The sequence below is a fragment of the Polyodon spathula genome, chromosome 2 (assembly GCF_017654505.1).
Source record: "Polyodon spathula isolate WHYD16114869_AA chromosome 2, ASM1765450v1, whole genome shotgun sequence".
Lineage (NCBI taxonomy): Eukaryota > Metazoa > Chordata > Actinopteri > Acipenseriformes > Polyodontidae > Polyodon > Polyodon spathula.
The window spans coordinates 32,312,863-32,334,755 of record NC_054535.1 but is presented as its reverse complement, the minus strand read 5'-3'; the positions used below and the strand labels follow the sequence as shown (position 1 = coordinate 32,334,755).

At 35.1% G+C, this 21,893-nt stretch overlaps 1 protein-coding gene across 4 annotated transcripts in view; it reads right to left on the bottom strand.

Annotated features, from left to right (window-relative positions):
- tll1 (tolloid-like 1) overlaps positions 1 to 21,893 on the bottom strand; it is an 82,646-nt gene that overhangs the window by 33,443 nt on the left and 27,310 nt on the right. For all 4 annotated transcript variants that reach the window (XM_041219945.1, XM_041219936.1, XM_041219952.1 and 1 more), the window contains 11 exons: positions 21,072 to 21,182; positions 19,823 to 19,903; positions 19,308 to 19,460; positions 15,957 to 16,074; positions 10,746 to 10,924; positions 10,175 to 10,280; positions 9,459 to 9,583; positions 7,130 to 7,245; positions 3,348 to 3,450; positions 2,355 to 2,471; positions 1,641 to 1,786 (listed from right to left, as the gene is read on the bottom strand). In XM_041219945.1, the coding sequence (XP_041075879.1) occupies positions 1,641 to 1,786; positions 2,355 to 2,471; positions 3,348 to 3,450; positions 7,130 to 7,245; positions 9,459 to 9,583; positions 10,175 to 10,280; positions 10,746 to 10,924; positions 15,957 to 16,074; positions 19,308 to 19,460; positions 19,823 to 19,903; positions 21,072 to 21,182 (1,355 nt within the window). The remainder of the gene's footprint in view (positions 1 to 1,640; positions 1,787 to 2,354; positions 2,472 to 3,347; positions 3,451 to 7,129; positions 7,246 to 9,458; positions 9,584 to 10,174; positions 10,281 to 10,745; positions 10,925 to 15,956; positions 16,075 to 19,307; positions 19,461 to 19,822; positions 19,904 to 21,071; positions 21,183 to 21,893) is intronic.

The following is a 21,893-nucleotide window of genomic DNA, read 5'->3' as shown; positions in this document are numbered from 1 at the left end:
TTCTTTCAGTTCTGCCCTGAACTTTCTGTAAGGTTGGTATTAGTGTTTCTAATTTGTTTCAAGGAAAGTGATCATTTAAAAACGTGTATGACAAATGTAACATATTTTCAACGGCAAGAATGTTGACAAATGTTTGCCAGCTAGTGTCATTTAACCACTTTTTGTACTGAATAACATTGTGTAACAATTTTTTTTTTTTTTTGTTCCTGGGTAGTAAGTGTTATTTCCTAATTGCTTATGCCTCAAAAGTATAGAAAATGGCTATTATTCCCCACAAACTTTGCTTTTGTGACCAGGACAGTGATATTTCAAAATATCACTATTTCCAATGGGAAAATTGGCAAATGTGTGTCTTTTCGTTCACATAAAGTCAGAAAAAAACAACATATGAATCCAAATTAACATGTATTTATACTAAAGTAATACAAAAATGACTACAAAAGATTTAGGTAAATTTACAGTATAATTGTAAATCTCGAAAAACTACTCACTTCTAAATCTTTTGTAGTCATTTTTGTATTACTTTAGTATAAATACATGTTAATTTGGATTCATATGTTGTTTTTTTCTGACTTTATGTGAACGAAAAGACACACATTTGCCAATTTTCCCATTGGAAATAGTGATATTTTGAAATTTCACTGTCCTGGTCACAAAAGCAAAGTTTGTGGGGAATAATAGCCATTTTCTATACTTTTGAGGCATAAGCAATTAGGAAATAACACTTACTACCCAGGAACAAAAATTGTGTTACATAGAGTAATCTTTGGCTGAAGTAACAGATGTGTACAGCGGCAAACAAAGTAAAGGGTAGTCATCTGAGACTGGGCTGCTTTGCATAGTAATCAAAAGACCCTTGTGAATTGATTCATCATAAATTGCTACCTCATAAGACCAAAAGTCACTGATAAGGCTAGAAGAGTCCATTTTAATTGGTTTGTATTTAGTGGCAAATATGTACAATTTCTTTATGCATGATATATTTCATGTGCTATAATGAGTAGTCATTTTTTGTTCAAAGTTGTTCAGGTCATGGGGTTAATAGTGCTGGGAAAACACATTTATCAAAATATATAGGCTGAATAAAGTAAGCCATAAAATGCAATGCTTTACCTAACTTTGGTTTATCTACACAAACATGAGGTTCTTATTATTTTAATTGTTCACTTTATTCAAGAACAAGAATAGAATGATGTTCTGTAATTAGAACACACTTTAAACAGAGAGACACACACAGTAATCTGATTTACAGATTATGCCACTCAATGGGCTTACTGTTGCTGAGATGGTCATCTTCCATTATCTCATGCTGGTACTGTTTTTTCATTGCTCACTCTGCCACTGCTGACCATTTACAAAAGCAAGAAAACTGATAGACGGAGATATCATATCACAAAACACCAGTGATTTCTCAGATGAGGCTCTGCTTATAAGCAAGTTGCAAAGAGAAGCAAAGGGCCAATTTATTTGAATATATGGTGTGTGTGTGTGTGTGTGTGTGTGTGTGTGTGTGTGTGTGTGTGTGTGTGCTCTGATAAAAGGAAGCCAGAGAGGTGAGGGAAGTAGCTAAGAAGTAATTAATTGATAATAATCCAGTGCTCCTAAAGCCTTAGAAAAAGAGAACAATTCAAAGCTTTTACCTCAAAAGCCTGAAAGCTTAATCCCACATTGTAGTTTTCTGACACTGTTATCTTCCATACACAGTCCTTCATTGGTCTGTAGTCATCTGGATAGTTGGGGGATTGAATCTGGCCCTCGTCTTTGCTGATCTCACCTCCGCAGATGGCTGATAAAAATTGATTTAGAACATGGTTGTCAGGAGACTCAAATCTGGTTGGCAGGCTTCCTGGTTAAGAAGTCATATTATATGCTCACTGCACTGAATAAAGCATTCTTCTCCAAGACCCAGTATTTAGGATATTTGACAGCAGAGTCAGAGGTTAACACTATTTCTACAGTCAACTCTCTTTATAACAAACTCCCAAGGATAAGAATATTATTATTATTATTTTTTTTTGTAAATCAGAACCAGCCACTACTGATACTTTAAAATATATAGCTACTATACTAATGCACAATATCCCCTTCGGGACCACAAATTTAGACATAAAATGATGTGTTACATATATAAGATGACTCCAGTGTTTTATGCTGAAATGTATTTAAATAATGATAACCATTTATATATTTTTTTAAGATACTGGGATTGTATGGGATATACACAATAAATAAATAAAACATTTATGTTTGATTTACACTAAAAGATTATTAATTCAATTTTTCATTATTGTGAGCATACTGTCATTCTGTACTGCTTTATTTTATGACTGCACAATACATCATCATTAAAATACCTTCATAGACAGCAGCAAAGCCTTTCCCCACCCAGTTACTGCTACTGCGGAACTCTATCCACATGCGACTTTCTGTAGATGTCAAAACCGCAGGGATTTTGTCCCCACAGAATCTACCTGTAAAAGACAAAGGCTGCTTACATTTTCACTTTTCTTTTTGGCCAGTGGAGATCAAATATGTTCGACACTGACATGTGATAATTTCTCTTCACTTTAAAAATTGTAGTTTCCAATTAACTTTAAATTTCATTCCTGCTGTGAGGAAATTACATTTGGTCTTCATGGCAACAAATTAAATTAAATTCAAATGAAATGAACATGGTGTTTAAGGACACACTAAATAAATCAATTTTAATAAAAAGAAATAAGCAATATGTGTTCCCTTACTTCAGCACAAGCCACATAAATCACCTTCTCTTTGTTTACAACACTGTTTCATGGAGAGGGGCTGAATATATTTAAAGGGGTCCTCAACAATATCACTGGTTTTTTAAAGTGGTTCTCATTTTGAATGCCATGCCCTCTTAAGCAGGCAAGGCCTAGGCTTGTAAGTTAGAAGATAAAACCTATTTCAGACAAGTCAGGGTGCCTCAATTCATACGGTGCTTGATTCTCAAACTATTTCTAATGAACTAAGTTTATACATTTTATTTTTTCAGAATTTTTAGAAATGTAAATTAGAATATGATTAGAGGGGATTTTCAAATAATCATCTAGGCTACCCAATCAAAGATTGTCTGATAATGTTTCAATTAAAAATGAAGCACTTTCCTTGACTTTAATCAAGAAACAATAATTTAGTAAAACATTAACATAATTAAACCATTAGCATAAGTTAGTATAAGATTTGCATATCCATACCCATTAAGGCTTACAAAAGTTTGCAAAACTGCAAAGCATGTTTCATACATAACAGTTAGGGATGTTATAGTTATAACACCTTCTAAGATACGTAAGTTGGTGCAGATGCAAAATTAATAAAGGATTTATTACCAAGTAAGGGTGCTTTCCTCCAGTAGCCATCTCTGACTTCTATGTAGTCATACCAGCACAAACTGCTTTTGTAAAGATCCATTACTGTGAAGTTCAGGACAATCTTGAACACAAATAGATATTGAAAAATAAATACATTTTCTTTTTGTGTTTTATTTATAATAATTACTTCTCCTTAATACAGCTACACCAGGACCCCCTACCAGTTGCATCTCAGTGGGTTGGTTTCCAAGACAAAATATAGTAGGTATATAAATATACCTAAAGAAAGTTGCATCCAGTTAAAAGTCCAAAGAACTTTTATTGTATGTACTGCTGTTCAAGAGTACACATCACAGGCCTAAGTAAACCCTCATATTTGACATGCTTTTAAATGTTAGAACTGATATGGGTTGCTAAGTTTTTTATTCCTAACATAGGTGGTCAGGGTTACAATTAAATAAAGGAAAAAGACAGGAGGGGCTATCAGCTGAAATCTGTAACGCCATCTTCACTGAATTCAGTGTTATTCTGAGCAAGGACACAGACTTCCTTCCATCTGTCATAAATAAAACCAAAGAAACCATCAGTTGGTACAAATATGTTGGTACTTCTGGTAACTAGGCAGTACAATACTTGTACAGAACAGATTTATCACTTCTGTCACCTCAGCTACATTTTCAAACAGCATTTTCTAAAACAGTTAATTAATTACAAGATATGATGAAAAAAAAAAAGAGTTAGAGTCTTACTACATTTACAGCTGATGATGCCAAACAATTGCTTCACACTTTCAACCCCAGGACAGCAAACTAAATCACACACAGAAGTAACAGCATCAACGTCAATGTTATAACAAATAATATCTCCACCCCCTGCTCCACCCCAGCAATTTTGCAGCCTTTTAGTCTGTCTTTGGCAATACAAATACTGCAATTATTTAGTGACTTTTTTGGCCACGCAATTTAAATATTGCAATTTTCTTCAGTAGCCAACAAAAATCCCTCTGGAACATTTTATAAGGCTAAAGACAACGAATTGCATAAACCCAGAAACTAACAGTGAGGTATTTTTACGTAATTTGGCCTGTGATTAAGGAAATTAAAAATGTATCTTTCAGGCGCATACACAATTTTAAATCCTAAAGGCATCATTTGATGAGACAGCACTTTTTTTCCATTGGAAGCTTTAAAATATATTATTTCGGTATGAAGCTAGTGGCTTCAGGACTTAGTATTTAAAATGTATTCTTTTATTCTAAATGTTAAATGTATCAGTCAGAAGGCTTTTCTTTAATCTGCTGATTTTAAGAGGGTAATATGTTATTTATTACCTGCAGCTGTTGCAAAGTTAACAGCTGGATGTGTCAAATTCATGTTGAAAAGCTTCAAAGGAAAATATAAAAGAAAAATATGCCTGAGACGCCACTTCACATTTTTGAACTCCTCAGAGGTGTTTCATTGTAAATTCTCAGTACAGGGATACACAAAGAATTTTGTTGCTCTGTTCTGTTTTTGTTGGCATGCACAGGCCAACTATTAAACATGTGAATTCAGTTAAGGGCTTTTCACACCCAGGACAAAGCGTTCATCTCAGGTTGAAAAATTAAATGTGAATGAAACAGGGTTATGCTCGCCTCGGGTTGAAAACGTGCATGACAGTAGGCAAAAACAAACGTCAAGTGGCAAAGTTCACAGTTGTAAATAAAATTAAAAAAATGGCAAGAGTGTTAAGCAATAATGAGATCCTCCAGGACCAAGACTAGTGTAGTCAATAAGAAATAACAAAAGCACTTTTGGTTGCACAAAGAACCCTCTACACAAATGTAGCCTACACACACAATTAAGTAAAAATAAAGAAAATAATAAAAAAAGAGATTGTTTCGGGATTGTTGTCATAGTAACCTGAAAAGGCTACATCTTGCACAGAGCACACGTTGCTGGCGCCTCCTCCGAGCTTGTTGTACAAGTGCCCTCCTTCGCAAAATAATGAAAAAAGCTTGCAATAAAGCACACAGACAAATGAATGCCATATCGGGAGCCAAGTTGGATATTTTCATCTGCAAATGTGAATGCATGCAGGGCTGAACTCAGGGGTCACCCCGGGACCACCCTATGTCGACTGAACACAGGTTTTGGTGGTGTAGTGTGAAAAGACCTTTACAGTAAGTGAGTTGAACTTGAATAACCCTCGAACAGTGAAGTCTTTATTTTTTTCTTAAATTGCATTAGGTTACGAGAGAGAAGTTTATATTTGATCTTTAATTCCTGATTCCCCTGTATGTTGAGGAAGGTTATTTCAGAAGGGGGCGGGGGTGTGGGGGTGTTAACAGTGCGTTTGTAATCCACCACACTGGACTTCAATTACAGACCCCAAGCATAATCTTCTGATTTAAATTGTGTGTGTGTGTGTGTGTGTGTGTGTGTGTCTATATATATATATATATATATATATATATATATATATATATATATATATATATATATATATATATATATATATAAGAGAGAGAGAGAGAGAGAGAGCTAAGAAATATAATAATAATAATAATAATAATAATAATAATAATAATAATAATAATAATAATAATAATAATAATAATACTGGTCAGTAAGCTGTCCCCAGCCTCAGCAGGTGGGCTGCTCCCAATAACTATAAGATCAAAAGAAAAAAGCTGAAAAAAGATATGTCGACCATTAGTAGCAAAAATCAAATTAAGAGCAATTGCCCGGGTTATTGGAGATGGGCAGACTTTGAAAAGGAGCATTCTGCAACACTGCAGAAATCTGGAGCCAAATGGGATGAGGCAGCCTGCAGTTCAAGGGGACAGGATGGCCCAGTCTCCCTGGAGAGGACAATCAATGGATGTGTGTCAGCAAGATACAGAAAATATTGGCTATGTAAGCACATTCTGCTGTGCCATTGAAGGCTGAATGCAAATAATGCATTGGTTTGGCTCTTCCTGGGACAGCAGAGGGTCACACAGAATGCATAGCTTTATGCTTCTCTGCCGTACTGCAAGACTCACGGCCAAAATGGTCATTGCTGAGTGACTGTTGCAACGACTTTCTGTAAGGAAATTTGCTTGGATAGGAAAAAGGGTTTATTTGTCAATAAGACTTGATGAAACATTTTGTTTCACAACAAGGTTTTTCAATCAGATGTGTTCCACCAAGCATAGTCCTGGCAAGTCTGCCAACACTGTACTTTAAGGTGATGTTTTTAAATAGAAAAGCCTTTAGACCTGCTAAAGGGGATATCATGTTTTTGTTATTATTTACTACAAGACATATGTGTTTGTGTTTTGTTCTGCTCTGGCTATCTGTTTCAAGGTAATGCTTTAGCTGTGTATATTATTTTGTCTTTTGGGGGGAAATCACGGAAAATCGATAAACAGGGTTAAAAAACATGTTTTATGTTTAGTGCCTGGCAACCTTGGCAATGCAAATTTGTATTTCCCTTCCTAGTGTCTGCTTGCAGAACCCCTGGTGATAAAGGGTTGGTTTCTCCAAAGCTTAGCCCTACCCCCACTGATGCATTACAGATTAAACAATATCATCCATACTCCCTTGGATCCAAGCAGAAGATAAAAGTGATCCTTACAGCAAATGGCAGGCAAAAAGCTATGGGCTTATCTCAGTCAATGCTATAGATTACTAGCAAACCATAAGTAAATAACTAATGGTAAACTAATCAACACCCATACATGCATACACAGTATAGGTATTTGATAAATGCCTTTGTACAAATGTCTCTAGACAATGAAAGCATTTCTGAAACACCAGAAATTAAGGAAGGATTACCTTTTCTCCTGGGGTAACTGAGATTCTCCAAACACAGTGAGTGTAAGAGGGGTATCCATTAGGGAATCCAGGGGATGAGAAATTACCAGTTGACTCCTGTAGTGTTTCTCCACATGCTGTAACATACACAATAATTTGTTTCATTTATTTGTCAGTTGCTGGATTGATGTGTTTTGATAAAGAAATTCACTTCTTTGCCTGGATTGATATTGCAAACTGGCATTCATAAATCTTGATTATCTGCACAATTTAGTTTATAAAAATTGGAACATGTGGCTGTCATATTGTCCATACTGGGCACTGCATATTCTTTAAAATGTACGGTGTCAGGCAACAAACCATTTATCACTACACCACTGAAATTGATATGAACTCATTTTATTCATCTTATAGGTAATATTGCTAAGCAGATGCAATTTTAAATTATGTTGAAATTATGGTAGATGTATTCCAAAACATGTACTCTTATCTATACTGTCATGGTCTCAGTGTGCTTTATTTTATAATATATCTTTTACTACTACTATTACTAATATTAACAGCATTAATAATAATAATAATAATAATAATAATAATAATAATAATAATAATAATAATAATAATAATAATAATTCCATTGAGACAACTGACATCCAGAGTTTCTACTACAAATGCACAATAAAACACCCATGCATTAAAAAAATATATATACTATTTTTTTTTAAAAAAAACACAGTGCCGTTAGAGAGCTGACTTGTGTAACTTGTTTAGGATTGAACAAAAAATGGGACAACAATACAACCGGTAGTATGGAATTGCTTATGACAGACAGCTTAGTAATATACATATTTATTTAAGGAGCTTAAGTGAGCTTGAAAAATACAATTCTGTTTCTCACAGGAGTGATTAGCCTATCACTTGTAGTTCCACCTGTCAATCACTTTGCCAGCTCCTGGGGGATTGATTAATACTTTTCCTTCCTGCGGTGCATCAGCTGCTCTCATTTTCCTATCAATTAATGACTGCTTCAATTAGACCGTCACTCAGCAGCCACCCACCCTTATGGCTTTCAATCTACAAGTTATTTCACCTGATGAATTGCTGGCCTGATCGTGAACGAGGCCAACCTTTCCCCCATGAAAGTGTAATCAGTGCTGAAGTACCTTGCAATTACAGAGCATCAACAGTCAGCAGGCAATCAAAGCACCATCATAATCTCAATGAATTATAGATGATGAGAATATCTTCAGATAAAAGGGGACAAGTGATGAGGCTCTGCTTTTAAAGGGAAGACAATATGTCTTTAAAATGGAGGCTGCCTTGTTAGACTGAATGAGAGATTACATCTGACAAGGGCTCTGAAACAGTGCGTGAATCTTCACGCTGAGTACTAAATATGGAATTTCAACATGCGGCTGACCATCAGGTAAACACAGAGAAAAGCAGATTCTCTACTGTGCAGGAGACAAACAGGACACTGAGTGCAGATTCACAATTAACAGGAGGTTGGAAACAGACTGTCATTATCAGAGAACTTATTTTGAAGTATCATAAATGAATGAATAAAGGGTAAACAGGGTCTCCACATACCTTCTTTGCTACAAAAACATTAAACCTCATTTACTCCAAATGGAGATTTTTGAACAAACGGAATGGGACAGGTTTACTATGCCGTAACATGCTTTTCACACACTGGAGGCCATTAAACATCTCAGGATTTCAATCAAGAGGTTTTTTTTCTTCAAAAAACTGTCCTCCAAATAAAAGAAATACCATTATTTCTATCACATTTCTTAATATTTTTGTGCGGTCAAATTGAATACCTAAGTGTTCAAATGCTCAAATGAAAAGTGTTAACTCATATGTAAAAGGGTTGTATGTACAAATCAGTTCAAGGTCATTGCATATTTTTAGTGTTCTTGAGGGGGCCGTGACTAACGTGCACTCGTTAGACTGATTGTACTGACTGAAACAGAAATCAAAGGTACATTTGACTTTTTCATTGCAGGAATGAACTTGACTAACATTAGCTGAAGGGAAATGGCTGTCACATTGCTACATGTGTTACTGAAATGCTATGGGGAAGGTCTGTCAGTGAAAATAATGGATGTAGAATAGCAATTCTTAACCTGCCTTGTTTAAGGACAGTTTTAATAATTCAATTATACATCAAGAACCCAAAGCACTCAGCACACAAAGGGAAGATTTTTTTTTTTGTTCTATGCTAACGAATGCTGGATAAACTGTATGCCCTGGGTTGAGTATGATGGTGTTCTTCAAAGTTAAATATAAAAAAAATGAAATGTCTTAACAGACTGATCCTTATTTGTGTACTTTTACATGGCAATACCTGGACATCTATACAGCTTCCTTGCCTGTGCAATGTCTCCTTTACTTAATCGTGTTCTCTGGCCAATGGCAGGTCTTATACCATTTTCATCGCGGGAGGGACGAATAGTATCCAGAAACATGCCCCTAGAACAAAAACACACAGCATCTCATTTTGTGCTCTAATTACATATTGATTTACATATTTTTTTGTTAATTTTTGCTGCAATTCAGAAAATCCCTTATACATCAATCCTTCTGTCAACATCTTTTTTAAATTCCGGTATGCACAAACTGGTTACATATACATAATACTTTTATTTTATTCTATGGAGCAGGATCCCAATGTAGGCTTTTCTGATGGTTTGTCATTGTTCTTGGTTTTAGAGGGGGAAAATAATCAGTTGAAAGGGTAAACATGATAGATCCACAACGATATTTAATTTGTCTTACAACACATTTGAAAGGAATTTGTGAAAAAGGTCATTAAGAGCATTTCAGGGTTTGGTGGCAACAGGATGGAAACATCCACAATGGACAATTGATCAGTCAGACTTTGATAGGTAAGATTTTCTGGAGCATAGTGTAAAGTTCCTTGTGTAACCTTCAAAGGAAACAAATGTTTTGATTATTTAAACCCAGGGATTTATTTTCTGGTTGCCTGTCACTTATAGCAATTTTTTTTAGACAATATAATATTATTTTAAAGCTCAGAGATGTGGAACCTTAGACTCCAACCTTGAGAAGGTGTTCCTGGCATAGTGCATAATGCTGTCAAAGTCATATTGTTCCCCAAGAGAATTCACTTCTCCAGGTTCCATCTTCAGGAAGTTGTATTCCTGACCTGTAAACAAATCATAACCACAGATGCTGTTTAATCATCTAACTTGCTAAGCTTCAGAATGCCCTTATATGTAAATCAGTTAAAGTATTTTATTTTTAGTTTTTTATTATTATTATTACTCCGTAATATTTAAAATTACAAATAGACACCTAAACTGTTCATTACAGTGCATAACATTTCAGAGGGAACACATTTATTTTGTGTGTTGCTGTTCAATTACCAAAAATAACTTCACCCACACACTATATAAGCCACACTATGCTGTCATTGTCAAAATGCTTACATTTTCAAAAATGTGTTTTCTAAACTGTGATACGCTCCATTACGTGCTTTTTTCCATTGGTCTGTAAGGTGTACAGTGCCATGGATAACATATGAGATGTCTGCACACATCTGATATATTTGATAATCAGTCCAGACAAAGAGCCAAACAGGAGTGGAGCCTGTCCTTTTGTAGAATCTCACCAGGTTGGATGTTTTCTCTAATAATGGTTACATGATCCTCTCGGTCTGGTCGTGTGTGTTCATGCCAAAACCCGATCACATGTCCCAGTTCGTGCACAACAATTCCAAACTTATCGCAGTTCTTGCCGATGGAAATGGCCTGAGGACCGTTTCCTCGTCTTCCCACATAGGAGCAGCACCTGCCATGGAAATAAAGGAGGGATTAGTAACATCAGCCAGCTTCCCTTCCTCATGCTCTGCGGGCTTCACCTTTAGCAAAATCTGATCTACTTAAGTGATTTAGCGTCATAAAAAAGCTAACATAAGAGACGAATATCTCTTTACATATAAAACATACTAACAGAGGTTACCACAGGCATTTATGTGGAATGTCTATTGATGATTTGCCAGACTTACAACTTAACCTGAACAAGAGTGCTCCAGAGTTGGCAATGTTCTCAAAGGACATGTAAACCTAGCAGAAAAAAAACACAAACACTTATCTGGTATTACTGGAGCGCAGACAAGAAGTACTAAAAAGCACTTAAACCAACAAGCCATTAGAGAAGAGGAGAAATCTGAACTTTAACCACAAAGAAGGTACAAACCCCAACCTTTTTATTTTTTTTATACCATTTTCTAATTTGGCAGCAGGCCAAGATTACTTCCAAGTCATGATTCATATTGTGATAACTATGGGATTTGAAACCAAATGCCTACTTATGTACATTACATCACATATTTGAGGTGCACATCTGTTTTCATCAGACAGCTCTCCTATAAAATGTGATATGATATATTGCACGTCTCCCTGGACCAACGAGTTATCCACCTTTACAGCCATCTTGAAAATCAACTCAGCCAAACCTGCAGTCAGAGAAAAGAGTAAAGCAGCTGGACTGCTGATCTGCCTAATCTTTATTACCTCAGACACCAGTTCAGGATTGTATCTATTTATACAAGTGATAAATTCTGTTTAGTGTTTGGTATTCACTAATGATAGCACAGAAAGAGTGACAAATGGTAAAGAGAGAGACTAATATTGTGACCTCTGTATAGCATGTTACATATTTAAGGCACAATTATTTATAGTCTCGTTCTCTGTCAATTCTTGGGACAAGTGGTAACTAGTTGCAAAAGATGCAATCATTTGAACCAGATGAACCCCTGAACACAAACTGGCCACAATTAAAGCTTCATCTGGTTTGGCTGGATTCAGGGGCATGTATATTTCAGCATTTAAACCAGCTGTGGAGTTGGCAGCTAAGCAAAACTGACACAATGACGAGGGTTTAAGACACTGCTGGGTTTGATATAGACATCAAAAAAAAATAAAAAATAATAATTGACTAAGTGAGCAATATAACTGCTGATGGAAATCAACATCTGGTAAAGTCTGTGAAGGATTAAGGTTTCACTGATACAGGGCAGTACATTTCCCCCATCCATATTCCCAGGGGGAAATGCATCAAAGTAGCTTACTTACTGTTGAAATTATTTCTACTATACGTTTAATAATGCTGTTCTCCACAGCCTAACACCAGTTCAGTATTGCATCTACAGACTTGCCAAGTCTCCTGATTTCATCAGGACTCCTGATAGGAACTGGGGAGGGGAAGGGATTTAAAGAGGTTTGCCCTGTGCTGAATGTTAAAAAAAAAAAAAAAAAGAAAAAATTAAGTTATAATATCTTACCACTCACAGTATGTATTGCCTTTTAACAGACCCTGTGGTGTTTGTTTTAGTAATCTTTATCAAATCCCTATTACCTCTGCCCAACTGCACGCCTCTGATAATACAACTTTATGCCTAGCTTTATTTAATGTTAGATCTCTCTCTAATAAAGCGCCTTTAATTCAGGATTTTATTAAGGACTTTAACCTGGATATTTTAGCTTTAACTGAAACTTGGCTTAGAGCTGAGGACAATGTTTTTTACTGGTTATTCCCAGGGTCAATGGAATCAACATGGGAGGTGGGCTTCTTCTTGTAAAACTCTTAAATTGTGGAATGCTCTGCCTGCATCTGGGAAGCTGGGACCATTATAGTTTTTAAGTCAAGACTGAAAACATACTGTTATAAAATGGCTTTCTTGTCTTAGTGGGTTTTAATGTTTAACTTTTATATTGCATTATTATTATTATTATTATTATTATTATTATTATTATGTGTTTATGTAAGTATATCTATCTATGTATACATATGTGTGTGTGTGTGTGTGTGTGTGTGTGTGTGTGTGTGTGTGTGTGTGTGTGTGTGTGTGTGTATATTATACTGTTTGAATGTTATTTTAATGGTATGATTGTGGTAGATGAGTAATGTGTTTTACAAATGTATTGTATATACATATATTTTTTTACTATGTACTGTACTGTGCTTTGAGATACTTCTCTATAAAAAGTGCTATAAAAATATAACAAATAAATAAATAAATAAAATTAACAAGTGTAAGACCTCAATCTCCCATCTCCCAGTGAGACTTAAGAAACTCCCAATAATTTAGAGTGGCATTTGTAATACATTATTACACTACTGACTCAAGTTAATTTCTAAAATCAGATATTATATACATAGATATAATTTTTTTCTTTTTTTTTTCCACTGACCTTATTTATTGGAGCAACTGTATGAGATCCTAACACCCCTACACCAAGCCTCCTTAGTGCCCTTTCTTCCCACGCGTGACGTTAATGTTGTACAAATGCCCACAAAAACATATGTTGTGCCTCTTTATAGTGCGAACGAGAAGTGGACTTGTCCTGTAAAAACGTCTTAAAAACTAGCTACCCGTTATTTTTATTTACATATTTATATCATTTTAAATACACATTTTGAAACCTTTGGAGTGGAAATCTACACAAAGATAACTAATTTATATTTAGAAGGTTCAAGCTGGAAAAGGATATGCACTAGGTCGCCACTGGCAGTTCTGCGGTGAAGCATATAAAGTTTATTATTAAATGATTAAATATATTAAATTATTACTTTTCATAAGTTTTTACAAAAGAGGTTACGAACAACATGCCCCACATGTTGACCTGTTCCTATCCAGTTTTAAATAACTTTAGCCTAACAGAGGCAGAAGTGTTAAAGGGACTAAGCTCTTAAAATAAACAAATCCCCTGGGCCGGATGTGATCCTCCCAATAGTACTCAAAGAAATGAAAGAAGTTATTTACAAACCGCTAACCAAGATCATGCAACAGTCTCTTGACACAGGGGTTGTACCGACAGAGTGGAGAATTTCAAATGTAATACCGATCCACAAAAAGGGAGACAAAACCGAACCAGGTAACTTCAGACCAATAAGCCTGACTTCTATTATATGGAAACTATAATAAGATCCAAAATGGAAAATTATCTATATGGTAACAGTATCCTGGGAGACAATCACCACGATTTTAAGAAAGGGAGATCGTGTCTAACTAACTTTGTGAGGATGCAACATCGACAATGGATAACTGCAAAGCATATGACATGGTTTATTTAGATTTCCAGAAAGATTTTGACAAAGTCCTGCATAAAACATTAATTTTCAAACTGAACTTAGTAGGGATTCAAGGAAATGCATGCACATGAATTAGGGAGTGGTTAACATGTAGAAAACAGAAAGTAGAGATTAGAGGAGAAACTTCGAAATGGAGCGAGGTAACCAGTGGATTACCACAGGGATCAGTATTAGGTCCTCTGCTCTTCCTAATCTACTTTAATGACTTAGATTCTGGTATAGTAAGCAAACTCGTTAAATTTGCAGACGGCACAAAAATAGGAGGAGTGGCAAACATCACTGCAGCAGCAAAGGTCATTCAAAATGATCTAGACAGCATTCTGAACTAGGCAGACACATGGCAAATGACAATATATAGAGAAAAGTGTAAGGTACCGCACGCAGGAAATAAAATTGTCCAAATAAATACCATATGGGAGATACTGAAATTGAAAAAGGAATCTATGAAAAAGACCTAGGAGTTTATGTTGACTCAGAAATGTCTTCATTAAGAAAATGTGGGGAAGCTATGAAAAAGGCCAACAAAATGTTTGGATATATAGTGAAAAGTGTTGTAATCTAATTAAATGGAAGTAATGTTAAAACTTTACAATGCATTAGTAAGACTTCATCTTGAATATTGTGTTCAGTTCTGGTCACCTGGCTACAAAAAGGATATTGTTGCTCTAGAAAGAGTGCAAAGAAGAGCGACCAGAATTATTCCAGGCTTAAAAGGCATGTTATAAGCAGACAGGCTAAAATAATTTAATCTATTCAGCCTTAAAGAAGACTATGCAGCAATCTGATTCAAGCATTCTGAATTCTAAAAGCTATTGACAATGTCGACCCAGGAGACTTTTTCGACCTGAAGAAAGAAACAAGGACCAGGGGTCACAAATGGAGTTTAGATAAAGGGGCATTCCATACAGAAAATAGGAGGCACTTTCTTACATAGAGAAATGTGGGAGTCTGGATCAAACTCCCCAGTAATGTTGTTGAAACAGACACCCTGGGATCCTTCAAGAAGTTGCTTGATGAGACTCTGGAATCAATAAGCTACTAACAACCAAACGAGCAAGACGCGCTGAATCGCCTCCTCTCATTTGTAACTTTTCTTATGTTCTTATTTTCTTACATTAGATGCTGTAGCATATGACTAAGATATGTATAAAAAGTCTAGGTCTCCGTAATCTTGAAAATTCCTAATTCTTAATTTGTAAGATATGAAGGATGGTCATCAGAACCAGGGTTCAGAGGTTTAAATATGCTTAAGACACAAACCTGAAATGTAATCTTCTAAAAGAATTGTACCTAATATATTGGAGAGTCAGAGAGCTGGACAATTAGTTGTGTATTCGTTCAAAAACGATATCAACCATAGGACCATCCCATTTCTGCGCATTAACGATAGCTCATCAAATATGGAAGAATTGGTACGTAGTACAATACCACAGCTAACCTGCACCCAAAGTAAAGTCTGAATTAGGGAAAGCTGCTCTTTAGAAAGGAACATATATGTGTGCAAAAGCCTTTTTAGGAAAAACTATCTTGCAACTTCAAAGGTCTAAAAACAGAAAATAAAAAGCATAAATGACGGAGCACAATCCAAAGACAACTGTTTTGGTGATTTCAATTACAGGCAACACTGCATGCCAAAACAAGTGGAGCTTTAAGCTACAGAAGCACCCAGTCTGCTTCATGACTTTACCATAAAGATTAACAAATTCTGACTGGAACTAAAACTTACCCACAAGGCCTGTATGTGAAGACAATGTAACTTTCCTCATCCGTCCGCTCCATGAAAGTAACACATGTGTGTTTTTCCCAGTGTCGCATGGCCTGTTTGAACATAGCTCGCTGACTGCCTGAAGGAATCAAATCAAACATCAACTTCCATGCAAGATGAGATTTAACACAATAGTAGCCTTTGGCATAAAAATTAAGCAACATCTAGACTTGGTTTAGAATTTCTTCCAAGGGTCACATGAATATTTATTACATTTTTTTTCAACCCTAGGAGTACTCAGTAAATGTGTTTCATCTCAGGTTAAAAGTCAGTGGTTGATACATCTCCATTCAAACATCAATTATATCAGCTGAAGCTATCAGCATCAGGAGAAAACCAGTTCTATTTCAATTGGATCATCTTCAATACTTGTCCCTTCACTTAGTGGATTTTTTCAACTGTAAAATGATTAGAGAAATAATAATAATAAAATAAAAAATTTTAAAAAATTAAAAAGGCAGATATTAGTATTGCTTCCACCTGCTTTTGCCTATTTTCTTTTGGTGCTATTTTGTTGCACAAATGTTAATGTTAACAGTTGACAAGGGTGCTCTCCCTATATATGAAGCATCTAAGATGGGGTAGTTTAACAAGATGTGGAATTCTGTGGGCAGGATTTTCAAAAGTTCATAAATGATAACTCCAGTTTTAATCAACAAGTCATTATGTAGCATTGATTTTGGCATATCTCATTATTAAATAATTATGCTAATGTGATTTCCAAAATGATGTTGATTTATGAAATAATGTTAATGTCTTAACGAGCACTGGTTCTTGCAACAATTTATTTTGTTTGCACGGGAATTTAAAAGTAAATCTGTGTTAATTGTCATCATTTACCATGAGTTAATTTGCACTTGGAAAAGGAGTGTTTTAATTACTGAAAGACTACAACTCACCTCAAAAAAGAAATTTAACAGACCGTGTCTGTGATGCTGACGATACAGAGACTGCCTAGACAATTCAATATTTGTAGTTATGGAAATATTTGAGGCTTTTATATACTTGTGGTTATGAATGACATTTGTTCACTTGTTTTAACAATTTGTAACCATAAGCCTGGAACACACTGCTGATGACATCACAGGAAGGGATGCATAAAGTACAGTGGCAATGGTGCGAATCAATAGGTGAAAAGATAATGCTATGGCAGCATAATAAATAGCTACAATTTTGGCTAGAACCTAATGTGAGGTGATCCTGAAAACCACATATGAGTGGAGACATGCATGTATTCTTCTCTCTATTAAACACACACACACATTGTATTCCAAAGGGTTTATATATATATATATATATATATATATATATATATATATATATATATATATAATATATATATATATATAATGTCCGTGCCAATATTTTTGAAAACAAGACCTGACAAAACCACATTGTACTTTTTAACCATTAGATGAAATATGTACAGAATACTTAAAAACTGCTGCGATTCATTTATTATTAATAGCGTTATCATTAAATTATACCAAATCACTTTTTTTTTTTTACTTACAATTAAGTTAACACAGTTATACTGTGTCGCCCAAATGCTTATAAAGTCGGCAAAAAGAAGTTTTCCCTTCGTTGTAAATAAAAACATGCTTTAGTATAGTTTAATCATAATGCTATTAATAATAAACAAATCACTTTTTAACGCATTTTATTTATTACTTATTATTTTCTCCACTGTCCGGATTTGAACCGTTGACCCTCGGCACTAAAGGCAGAGATGATACAGTTTTGTTCGGGGTCGTTCATTACAAACTATAAACACAAATGGCACTTCAAACGTATTTATTTATAGCCTACAATAGTATACACTTAAATACATGCACAAGTAGTAGTCAACATCATAAAATAAATTCCAACCAATATAGACAGATGGCTTACCCCCTGCCCCATCCAAAAGATAAATAAAAAAGTTTTTTTCTGAGCTGTCCGATTTTTACCCACACGCCACATAATCGGAAATCAGCATTGTATATGTGAAGTTATGTAAATAAATGTACATTCTGCATGACAAAATGCACAATTTTAAATGAAGTTTACAAAATAGATTATTTGACTGCTGCTCGCAGGTGACAGAGCCGTCTCGCTGTACACTAGTAGTTTCCATAATAGCGAATTATGCTTTATCTCGTTAACATGTATTTTGATTAACAATTTACCCTTATTAAGTCATTGAACCAGGAAGTGATGTACGTGACCTGCGACAATTAAGCTTTTTAACGAAAAATGCGTTCATTGACAACCTCATTGACTCAATTTCAAAGCATTAACGGATTGATTTAATTAACACATTTCTTTTGAAAATCACTTGCTACTAAAACTCTCGGTATTATACCACAAGTTCGATACAGTGACACTGTTTTTTTTTTTTTTTGTTTTTTTTTAAATCCTGCCCAGTAACTCATGTAAATCAACTTGTAATTGTGTTTTGTAACTTAATGATGTTGCAGATTCTGTGAATGGCTTAGAATAATATGTGACAGTGAAACATTTTGTTCCAAATGAAATTAAAAAACAAGTTAATAAATTCCAATGTCTATTTTATCAACTCGACAGCAGTAGAAGAGTGTTCTCATATTTAGTCCATGTGAAGACCAATGTCGGTGTGTTTTATCATCCTTACTTTTGCACTCACACTGCCATTTTATCATCTTCAAACCCAGGTATTTAAGTTTAGAATCCAAATATCCATACTGTGGAGAAGGTGTTTTTGTATTGCACTTTACCAAGTACCTGTGAATTAGTAATGCCTATCATTCTGTCTGACCTGAACAGGAACAGGACATGTGTACCTGTGGCTAGGCAAGTGTTTGTATCGGGGACAGCTAGGTAGATGAGTTGTGAAAGAAAACTAAAGCAATGAAGTTTAGCCAGAAACAAATGGGGCTGATAGTTTCAGTAAATACTAGTCCACAATCCAAAACCACAACACAATTAAACACTGCACACTGCACCTATTTAGGAAGTTTCAAAAAGTAAGGTCAGGGAATGGATGAGAAAATAGATGCTTTCTAACCCCATGAGAAGGTTGGTCCATCAATGCAGGCAAACCTTACATCGTCATGGCCTGTGTCTCTTGTTATTGAATGTTAATTATATCTTCTCTGTGAACAGCACAAGATGACTTGCAGTCCAGTACAACTTTAATGAGCTTTAAAGGTCAAAACAAATCATTAAACATCTACACATTATATCATAAGAAAATCCCCAACCGATTTACAAGGCACTATAAAGTACAGCATGTTTATATCCCGGTTCATCTTCTGTAAACACATTTATCCTTTAAAAAGCAAAGTATCTCACCAGTGAAATTGCCTCCAATAACAAATGGGATGACGCCTCCAGGCCATATTCTCTCAGCGCGTGAAGTTGCAGCTCTGGGGACTCTGCTTTTCTTACTTTTCCCGGAGGATTTTGTGCTCCCAGTTTCATTTGTTGTGTTTTTTCTCCCAATGTCTGCAAATGCAATTAGAGAGACCACCTTTCTTGTTGTTGACTTATATCTATAATTTCAATACTTTATTCTAAAGTATCTCATCAAAAATTTAAAAACAAGACTTTGTGGTTGGAAAGATTTTTAAAGCCTTGTAATTAACATACATTACCAAGGAATCAATCGTTTGAGAACTATCTGGCACTTTTAACGTGGTGCATTAACAGGAAGTACACTTTATATGAGCCTAACAACTTTATAAATGCAACAGGATTTGATAATCACAATATTACACAGTACATCAAGAGGACAGTTCCCAAATGGTTAATTATGTCTTGTATACTGTGTCAGAGAGTATGCGAATTGAAACAGTTCAAGTAAATACCATGACCAAATCTTCTTATTCTGTCTATAAGCTGATAAAGTGATCCTTTCTTCTTGGCTAGGACATGCTCCCCTAAGCCACCTAGAAAAAGAAAGAGAGATAGAGATATTACAGGTTTTTTTTTTAATATTTTTTTGTACATGATTCATATTAACCTACATAATTCTCTGGAATGGAGAAAGCAGATTAGAGGTGTTTTTAATATACAGTTCCCAAATCAATAAAAAAAGAAGAAAAAAAAGAAATGCTAATATAATATTGTCTTCAATCTTATAATTTTAAATTATTATGAAATCTTTCACAGCTTATTAAACATGGGAATGTTGAATATTTTAACACCTTGGATTCCATATAGTGAGATAGTCTACATCATTCCAATTGTTGTCAGACTATATTAGTTTTGGTATAAATGTAATTCATATTTGTTCTACTTTGGCAATTATAGAGATCAATATCAGTCCACTGATGGTATTCTGTCATGAAAATCAATTTTATATTTTCATTACTTGGACTGCTTTTACTGTACTGAAGATTTTATTGCATTTGAAATACATTTAGGGAGGATTGTTGGGTATTTAAGGCTGGAGATCATCCCAAGTTAGTTGACTCAGCAAGTAAATGAAGCATTAGTTATTGTGGCTCCTCTGTATTGATGTCTCGCACAGTTCAGCCTCACATGGATTCTAATGTCTCAGCCAACAGGAAGGCTGAGAACAAACAAATCTCAGTAAGACAATATGAAGGAAGTTGTTGTTGCCCAGTGTACATGAGTACATATAATGACAATATGACTAATACTAAAAGTAAAAATGAATGTGTAAGAATTTTTAATTTTAGCCGTTATTTAGGTAGTATTGAGAGGAAATGCAATGGGTCAATAGCATGTGTAAGAAATTGAATTTTCATGGACACCCTACTTTCAAATTAATTTCTTATGTTAAGGTTTGAGTTTGTGTTCCCACATCACAGTAATTCCCCATACAGCTCAGGAAAACTGAAGGCTCGGGAGCGTCTTCCCATTCCATGATCAAGCCAATGTGCTTTTTTTTCTTTTCTTCTTCTTTTTTTTAATAGATGTCTAGCAAAGCTCAGTTGGCAGTATTATGGTATATAACCTAACTTGGGTCTGAAAGGAATATTCTAGCAATGCAGTTAGAAACCAATGCTAGGTAGAGGAAATAGGTCACATTAAAAACAGTGCTGGATTTTGATAAGGCAATAATTATTTTCATAGAATTTAGATACATACCTGTTGTGTGACCTAGTCTTTCATTTGTGTGCTGAGTGAGGTCAGTTGTTCTATCGATTTGAATCATTTTCAAGTCTTCTTCATCTAAGGCAATGTCTCCCCAAAAGACAGCTGTAAATGAAAGAGCAAGTCACGTATGAGAGGATTGTACCTCTGGAAAGTATAGCTTAGTCATGGGTACATGTTATAAAGATAGATAACTATATAATTCCCTGTTCTGTGATGACATTTAAACACACTCTCAAAGGGTGTGATGTAGGTCTGTTTTAAATGTTAACACACTTTCTAATGCAGTGATGTGTTCAGGGAATGTCTTTCATGTTGGTAGACTAAATAAAATAAAGAAAAGGAAAGGGGGTCCTACATTGATTGACTCTACACCTTAGTATCAAGAAGTATTCAGAATATGTTTCTGATTGTAATAGTTCATAAGTTCTTCCCAAAATGCAAACAGAAATGGAAACTGCTTTTTGGTTACATATCAAACAGCCAGTAAAGGGTAATGTGGAATCTAATCAAAGCACAGGTTACTGGGAGTATCTGCGAGTCTGTGATTGAACCCACAGCATTTTGCATTTGAGACCAGAACATAAGTTGATTCTTGAATACTGTAATCCTCTGAATATAATATGCCCTCTTCATAATGGGTATGGCTGAGCATTGAATAACAACCACTGAATAACAGGCATATATTGTTTATCACCGTAGCAGGACCATAATACACTATGGACTTATATAGAATGCAGAAATTATCCAGTAAATGACATTAATGTGTATCTTTAAAAATAAATGATTAACAGGTTCCTCGTAACAGTAAAGAAC